This window comes from Cupressus sempervirens, chromosome 2 (genome assembly GCF_028749045.1).
Source record: "Cupressus sempervirens isolate cs-2001-9-10 chromosome 2, ASM2874904v1, whole genome shotgun sequence".
NCBI classification, from domain to species: Eukaryota; Viridiplantae; Streptophyta; class Pinopsida; order Cupressales; family Cupressaceae; genus Cupressus; species Cupressus sempervirens.
This window is the reverse complement of record NC_143119.1, coordinates 620,076,817-620,086,290: the sequence shown is the minus strand read 5'-3', so window position 1 is coordinate 620,086,290 and position 9,474 is coordinate 620,076,817. Positions and strand designations below refer to the sequence as shown.

The window sequence follows — 9,474 nt, the reverse complement described above, 5'->3', positions numbered from 1 at the left end:
CTTAGTCATTCATTATAACTAAGCTCCCTACATAAAGCTTACACTTCTCGTTTGTAAAGGAGTTTGATGTTTGAGAATTGTTGCTAAAAATAATGTCAAATTTTCTCTACTATTCATTATTGTCTTACATTGTGAATTGTTTTGATCAAGTTTGAATTATTGCATGGCAATCTACACCATCATTTATAATAGATTTTCTTTTAAGTCGTTAAGATGGAATTTTCTTTAAGCAACTTCGTTGGATAAAAGAAATTGTGAATGTATATTTAATTTACTCACTACTTACTAATTGTGAGTCAAGCCATGCATGGCTAAATGACTTTTGAATGCACTTAACTTAAATTCATACTTGATCTTTAGTTTGTATCAATTGATGGGATTGAAGAAAATGTATTGATTTAAGAATCATTTGGATACACCTTATAAGCATGCACTATAGGTGGGTGGAATTGCTGACAAGATTGCAAACAATAGTCCATGCTCTGCATCCATAGATAGTAGCAGCAGTAGTAGAAGTTAGCTAATTTAAGTTTAACTTTAAGTTCAAAAGTTGTAAAATCAAACTATATTCTCATTGCACATTGTGAAGCCAAATCTTTAGAGTTAAGTTGACAAGTCTTTGAAAACAGTGTGAATCCTCTTAGTGATCCAACAAATGACATCATTTCAACCAAGTGAATCTCCACGATAGAAGGAACCTTGAAGTCACCTTATGATCTTATTTTGCAGTCTTAGCATAAGCAGTGTCTTTATTCAGGAGATGATTGAATATTTAGTGTTTCACCATGAAACATTTTAAGTGTTTGATTCTGCATCTTGTAGTGTAATAAAACTCATATCTAAATATTTAAAGCCAAAACGATGTTAAAAAGTGGATCTCGGAAAAAATTGTTGTATGCTTTGCTTAGACATCTATTTATATTTTTATGAGATAGTCCCCAATTATATACAGTTGAAATGATGCTCTACAGTCTATAAATTAAGCATCTTTTAAGGAAAATAACCATTCAACAATAGTTTTATGCCATAAAAATAGTTTAATTGACACATCTAAACTGGTAACTGTTTCTTACTAAATCTTTTGTATAAAGCAAGCTGCCTTTGGAGTTGAGTGTTGGAGATAACATAGAAGTTGAAGGTGTATTCTATGGGCAGTGTGGAGCTTTCTGCAAGCTCACTGCATAAACTCTGAACTAAACCAAACCACTTGACATGATTAACAGAATTGCAGTTAATAGCATTCAATCAACAATCTTTCCAAGAAATTGCATGTAATACACTCCTTTGTTCTAGGAGTAATTCAAAGATATTTCTCCATGAGATAAATTATATTTATCCAGATTCCAATCACACTTTTTATGTTGTGCAATTAAAATTAATTGTTCACTCAATCATCGGTTGCCAGCTTTTCCTCATCGACTTCAAAAGCTTTTCTTGCTCGCTTGAGCTCCTCATTCATTGAAAGCAGTTCCGTACAGCGGTTGAGCTTGGGCAAATCCTACAACATTAAAAACTCAAAATGTCAAGAAACTATTCAAATTTAGAAAAGTGCACATGCAAACTGTTTCTTATGTACAGTGTTTCAGAACCACTTCAACCCCTAACATTTAGTACCAGAAGTGCAAACTTGAGCAGTTACCGAGGAAAAGATTGCATAAGCCCCACTATTGTGCATATCAGACTCCCCCACAGGAAACTCAATGCAAGCAATAGCAATGTATTTTTAAATGTAAAGTAAAATTGAAATTCTTATTACATTAACTATAATAGTGGTTATTTATCAACTGCAGGTTATCAACAAAGATCAAAAGTAAAAGCTACCATGTGAACAAGTGTAGTCTTGAAAGCCCTTGAATATGTAATACTTTCAAATGTGTAGGGAGGATAAACATGTAACCGTTTTCTAAAAATTCTATTAAATCTTTCTTAAAAGAGCAAGACAAGCAAGAAACAGATATGGTAATTAGTTTCAACTATATATGAGCATAGATAGACAATGAAGTGCACTCAATTGAGTGACAAAGAACAGATTTCAGAAATTAAAAAACTGGACTTTCATTACATTATCTAATTAATTGTAAAAGTTTGCAATAGAACGCCATTGTTAGAGAATACCAAACATGATAATCTTAACCCAACAAAATTTGCATAGAGACTTGGGTTAGCTTTGTGCGTAACAAAAAGGAAACGCACTTGCAAATGGGTTTGCAAGCAGAGTGGGTTTAGCCATGAAGGGAACTCTATAGTTAAGCGCGCTTGAGCTGGACTAGTACTGGGATGGGTGACCTCCCGGAAAGTCCCGGTGCTTCACCTTTGTGAGCATCACCTAGATCCAATGAGTGCTAAAAGTTCCATTCATTCTCGTGAGAGATTGGTTCATGTGAACCACTATTCATGAAACATGGGTCAATGAGTTTGACTCAAAAAATAAACTGCACAATTGAATACTGATAGCAATATCACAATAATGCTTATGTTAAAATAGTTTAGTAGCAATGATCTCCAATCATAAGCAAGTTGATTTGAGCTACATTTCCTCTTACACCAAGTTACTAAACACTATTTTAAACTTGTACTTTCACTCATCTGGAGACTGAACTTGAAGGGGTCACTGAACTCTTCTAAGCTCTACACTCAAACTCGGTAACAAAAAGGAAAATTGCTTGCATAAAAGAGAACAGGAGCAGCTTTTTACATAACCATATTGCTCAATATGATAGTGTATGGAGTAAGACTATTCCAGATAAACCAATATGACCAGAAGTATGGAAGTGGTATGACAAATCAAAGTTTAGCATATAAGTTGGTCTCCCACCTTGAACTATAGAATTGGTATGACAAATCAAAGTTTAGAATATAAGTTGGTCTCCCATGATTTAAGGTGGGAAGCAACGATTGTATAGGCAGCACTAAAGAGATTGCCAGCATTAAATATATGCAAGAACTTAGAAAAGCTTATACATTAGAAAACAATGTGTAAGATGAAGAAAAGCCTTAGAGGAATTAAAAAGAGATTGAACCTCCACCATAACCTAAAGAAAGATTTGATAGCATGCCCACGCCTCTTCAAGGTTTTAACATTTTCACATCCACTCTTTCCTGTGCACAAATTATTTTTTCAATTTAAAAGTTTTGTTTTTCAACAGTAATAATAACATTAATAATTTAAATATTAACCTCAAATTTGAATTCACTTGAATGCTGTGTTTGAGCCCCTGGGTCCTAAAATAAACAGGTATAAAAAGCCAGTACTGCAGAAGGTTTGGACGATCTGTTTTTGCATATTTTTCCAGTCTATTCTCGAATTTTGAATTTGTTTTCCTCGACAGTCAACGAACCTTATCCTCAAACATCTTGGCTACTGCACTCGGGTGCGAAACTAGACAAATAGTGATTAATAGATCTGTATGTAATTCAGATGGATGAACAGCTGGAAAAGGTAAGAAAAGCTTTATGACACTGCCAACATCAAGTCTGAGTCAGGTTTGCATGAAAAGAATTTATGAGGGGTCACCATCACTTCAGGATTCATCATCCACATTGCCTTTCTGCTTACTGGTCACCCTTCACACAGCTAAGCAGGCAAGGAAAACATCCACACACTAAGTTGTCGCAGAATATAGGCAATCTCAGCTCCAGGCCAATATTCACACCCAGCAACCAGAGATTAAAACCCCACTGGCTGTAGCGTATTTTTGAGGCAGATCTTGCCACTAACATCGAACTAGGAGCACACCAGTCAATAACAGGGATGCTATAACCAGTCCCAGAATTGAACCGTTAAACACAGGCAGATTGGCAGTTAGGTGTAACACGTCAATAAGAATTGTAAATCAGATTTGTTTCCATGCAACACATTTCTTGGTCAGTTTTCATATCAGAACTGTATCAATCATTTAGAGGTGGGAATTCTAAAAGTCCAAGATCCATTGTTGAAACTTGACATCAAGACTCCAGTCAAGGACTGAATTTTCTGAGTTTCTGTAAACAGCATCTATTCATTGTTTATAATCAGAACAGGACTAAACTGAAGTCTCAAATTTAAGTGTCATACTCAATATTTGTGAGAAAAATATTGTTGTGGTTACGCTTTGATAGTCTGGGCGGATTAAGTTGTTCTATATGTCTTTTCTGAATCAGCAATCATGCGGTCAGACGTGTGATAAACAAGTCTGAGTCTCTGTTGGATGACTTGAGTTTGAATAGCTTGCTGTGAGGTAAAATTTTCCACTTGTTCATAATCAGCATATCAAAATAAAACTGAAATATATCTATAAGACTATTCAATTTCCTCAACAGCTTATTACAAACATCCCTGGCTTATTTGAAAGACACATCAAGAAGAGAAAAACGTCATAATCCCCATGGTCTTGGGAAGGAGGACCAACAACTTTCTTAACAAAATATTTTTTAAAAATAGTTAAATGTTTTCTCTATGAATTTAAAAGGCCCCAAGATATTACTTCTAACAGAGAAGCAGTAAATTGCAGTGTGCATGCAATACATTAATGTAAGCATGGATGATTCATGTATAGGTCAACAACAGTTCCAACTTCCACTTGTGCTATGCCTTCCAAAATCCTGAATTCGATCCTCCCATGATAACGAAAAGAATTCAGATAAAAGGACAATTCTTTGAGGATAAATTCTGATTGTAAGATAACAGTTGAGGAATTCGTTTTCCTCCATTCCTATCATTGAGGAGACACTAGATGAGCTTAACTGAGCATTGTTGATGCAGAGTTGCACTTTGGAATGCCTTTCGTGGATAAATTCAATACAAAAAGGCTTCATCAAAGGCTCACACTCATCAATTTGGGTCTCCTTTCACTTATCTTTCCATACTACTCTCTCTGCTACAGGAACATACTCGGCTATATGAGCATAGAACATTAAACACTCTTCTTGGTTTACCTTCACAATGACAGGAATTAAGAGAAAGACTTATCATGCAACAAGCAAAACATAGATTGTACATTAAAAGTATAATATCAACAGTGCACAATCCTCAAACTCTTCAAGAACCTAGTGAATTGGCAATTTTCCTTTAACAACCCCATATGTAAATCTGAAATCTGATTTCTGCCATAAAATGACAAGAAGAGGCAGATTTTTCAAACAAATTTCTGCAGCAGTTCCTGGCAAACTGGAACCAAAACTTAATTGTCAAAGTTAATGAAATGATACGGAGAATAAACCCTTCTTTGGTAACAATGACTTCACTCCAATGATATTACAAAAAAAAAAAAATCTGTAGAATAAACCCACAACCACAGTCACTCTTCAAACATGCAAAATCAACTCATGGCTGTTCAGGCAGTTTGGATAGTACCCGAATCAAACACCTGTAACTTTCATTCCTGAACATATTTTCAAAATCTGACAAGTGCAAACCAGATAATTAAGTTTACAAGAACATATCCGAAAATCGCAAAAATCCAACAGTGGGTTACGGAGATATGACCCCCGTAACAGCACCCAATTTTCTGTGAAAACACACAGAAAATTCACAGTTGAACCAACAAGGGCAGTTAATTTCTTATGCATACCATAACCATTCCATTCCAAATTGATATTAATGGAACAACATATCATGAAATACAAAAAAATTGTTAAATTAACATGGGTAGACACATAGAGATGTCACCCCATTAATTCTGCATGTCCATTTGGTTCTCTTGCAACAAAAATGATAATACAGCACTAGAAGAAAACATAGAAGTATTAATGATCCTCCAATGGCCAACAAAGACTATTTGAGGATCTTTAGAAACCCTCCATGTGACAGCCACTCTCACAACAACATAGAGTTCTTGCCCACTAAGGAGGAAATGAGAATGACTTCTAAGCTACACAGATTGGGATCTCACTAACTCTCAAATGAAATTCAAAGAATAACAGAAAAAATGCATTCAAAACCCTACACAAAGACAACCAGGAAATGCCATATGAATGCTGAAAACTCAAGAAGTTGCAGGAAAAACCAAGAAAAATCTATTCTCTTTTCCACCTGTTTACAAGATGAATGCATTCTTCTTTTTGAAGAATCTCAATTTTGTAACTTCCAAGAAGCCATCAAATTCCTTCCTGCAGTTACATTCAAATACCAGTTGTTTCTAAAGATTGCCAATGTTATTTTGGCATCTTTTCCCTACCTAATAATTAATTGGAAACTTTCAAGTTTTTCCCACAAACACACTTTGGGAAAATAAAACTAAAATTAAAACACTCAAAGCACAATAAAAAAACTAAAGCTAAGTCCTAAGCGGCTAATGTCTGGTTGGCTTATATGAGAATTGGGATGCCACCATGGCCTTACCAACACATAGAAAATGGACTTTTATTGAAAACTTAGAGACTCACACACATAAATTTAAAATTTAAAAAATTTAGAACTATTTAATCTGCCTAATAATTACTTTGTGCCCCTGCACCGAACTCCCCAATAGGTTTGATCTCATGTCCTCTTGAGATGAGCTGCTCCAATGAAGCACCATGCTTCTTAGTCTGATTTTCATCCATCCAACTAGCCTAATGCTGGCTTATCTTTCCATTTGATCAAATACTGGGTATATTGTCTCCTTCTTGTCTTCTTTATTTTGGTATCCAAGATGCTTGAGGTGATTTTGGCTTTGGTAAAGCATGCAAGTCTATTGTTACATCTTCTTCCTGCAAGGATTGATCTGTTGTCGCTGTCCCCTTGTAAGGAATAAGATCAGATATATCAAAACTGAAGAGATACCAAAATCTGAAGGTAGCTCTATCTTGTATGCATTCTGCCCATACTTAGCCAATACTTGGCAAGGTCCTACCTTCTTTGGTAATAGTTTGGTGTGTTTGGACTGAGGTAATCTTTCCTTTCTCAAGTGATCCCATACTAAATCACCAACCTTGAATTGTAACTCTCTTCTTTTCTAATCAGCAAGTTCTTTGTATTTCTAATTTGCTTTCTCTAGCTGCTTCTTGACTTGGTCTTGTAATTCTTTGATAGCTTCAGAAAAACTCTTTCCATCAGCACTAAATGGAGCTGAATTTGGAAGCTCTCTAAGTTCAAGAACTCTCCTGGGATGTATATCATATACAATCTGAAATTGAAACTTTCCTGTGCTCCTGTTAACTGTCATTGTAAGAAAACTCAGCTTGTGCTAGTATGTTGTCCCACTTCTCTCCATGTATCTTTATGACATCTTGGCAAGTTGCCAAGAGACCTATTGACAACCTCTGTTTGACCATCTGTTTGAGGATGGTATGCAGATGAAAAAGATAAATTTGTACTGAGTTTACTCCATAAAGTTCTCCAAAAGTGACTTACGAACTCCACATCTCTATAAGAAACAATGCTCAAAGGTAATCCATGTATTCTAACTATTTCTTTGAAAAACAAATCTGCAATATGAGAGGCATCATTTGTAGATTTACGTGGCAAGAAATGTGTCATTTTGCTGAACTGGTCTACAACAACATAAATGCTATCATACCCCTTTTGAGTTCTTGGTAATCCCATGACAATGTATATACTAATGCATTCCCTTGGTCTTGAAGGAATGGGTAAGGGCTGATATAATCCTGCATTTGTACTCTTCCCTTGGCCTTTTTGAGAAATAGTACATTCTTCCACAAACTTTCTTACATCTACCTATAGCTTGGGCCAAAAATCAGCTCTAAAATTTTATCTAGTCCAAAATGACCAGACATTGCCCCACTACGTTGTTCCTGTATAATGTTGGCTCTCATTGAGCACTTAGGAATGCAAAGCTGTCCATCTTTGAATAGTAGTCCTCCTTGAATCAGAAAATCAGAATATTCATGATTGTACCTATCATCCAGGTTAGTACATGCTTGATGAATATCCTTAAAATCATTGTCATGGGCATACATGTTCTGCAAGGCTGAAATACGTACACTTTCCAACTGAATTTTTTAGATTGTTAGAGCTCTTCTACTTAAGGCATCTGCAACCTTATTTGTGACTCCCGTTTTATGCTTTATGGAAAAAGTGAAAGCTTGGAGTGTTTCAACCCATTTCATGTACTTATGACTGAGATTATCTTGGCTATAGATGAAGCTAAAGGCCCAGTTATCAATGAACACAATAAACTCCTTAGGAAACAAGCAATGCCTCCACTTCTTAAGTGTTTGGCCAAGTGTATACATTTCTAGATCATAAGAGGAATATTTTTGCTTGGCTTCATTGAGTTTTTCACTAAATAAAGCTACGGGTCTGCCCTCTTGACTAAGTACACCTCCTATGGCTATATTCCTAGCATCACATTCTATTTGGAACGCTTTGTTAAAATCTGGAAAAGTGAGGACTGGCTGTTGTGAAACCTTCTTCTTTAGAAGTTCAAAAGCTTCATTGGCTTCTAGTGTCCATACAAACTTACATTTTTGCCCCCCTTTTATAGCATTCAATATAGGTGCACATATCAAGCTAAAGTTCCTTATAAACTTTCTGTAAAGTGTTGCTAAACCATTAAAACTTTTAACTACTGTAATAGTTTTAGGAGTTGGCCAAGAAAGAATGGCACTTATCTTATCTTGATTCATTTTGAAGGTCCCTTTTGAAATCAAAAAGCCAAGGTTTGTATGTTCTTCCTTAGGTATACTTCTCCAAGTTGATCATCAGTTCATCCTCATGCAATCTTTTCAGCACCATATCTAAATAGTTCAAATGTTCCTACTTAGCATTCTAAAAACCAATATATCATCCAAATACACAATGACAAACTTGCATGTAAACCTTTTAAGGACCTCATTCATTAGTCTCATTAAGTACTTGGTGCATTGGACAGCCCAAATGGCATCACCTTCCACTCATATAGTCCTTCATTTGTTTTGAATGTTGGCTTCCATTCATCTCTTGGCCTAATCCTTATTTGATGGTATCTACTTTTTAAATCTATCTTTGAAAAATATTTGGCACCTCCTAGACAGTCAAGTAAATCTTCGATTTTGGGCATTGATAAGTGAAAATAAGTGAAAGGAACCCTAAATTGATGAGTGCGAGCCTTTGATGAGGCCTTTTTGTGTTGAATTTATCCACAAAAGGCATTCCAAATAGCAGCTCTGCATCATTTTTGTATCAGACCTAAAGCATAGATTGGTTGGAAGATATATGTTGTTTGTACCTGATCAAGAGTCTTTAGTGGGGTCAAGTAAGATGGTGACCAATGCGGAATTAGCTAAAAGGTTGAAGATCAAGATGAGTTTTATCAGAGAGAGAATAGGGAATTGAAGGAGAAGTTGGCAGAATTGGCAAATAAGATGGAAAAAATGGAAAATGTGGTTGAGAAGAAAGAAGAGAAGAAAGAAGTGAAAGAAGAAGATGATGAGGAAGAAGTCCCTGAGGATGATGAGGACAAAGTGCCTGAACATGAGAGGTCATTCATTAAAGCTTTGAAGGCTTTGGGAGGAAAATCCACTGAATTACCTATATTTACAGGAAAGATGGATGTTGAAGCAGTCTTAGAATGG

General features: G+C 35.6%; 1 protein-coding gene across 3 annotated transcripts in view; it reads right to left on the bottom strand.

Moving 5' to 3' along the window:
• Positions 1-1,051: 1,051 nt before the first annotated feature.
• The window catches only part of TAF13 (TBP-associated factor 13), a 152,933-nt gene continuing 144,510 nt past the window's right edge, over positions 1,052-9,474 (bottom strand). For all 3 annotated transcript variants that reach the window (XM_089814753.1, XM_089814755.1, XM_089814754.1), the window contains one exon: positions 1,052-1,498. In XM_089814753.1, the coding sequence (XP_089670879.1) occupies positions 1,388-1,498 (111 nt within the window). In that variant the 3' untranslated portion in view covers positions 1,052-1,387. The remainder of the gene's footprint in view (positions 1,499-9,474) is intronic.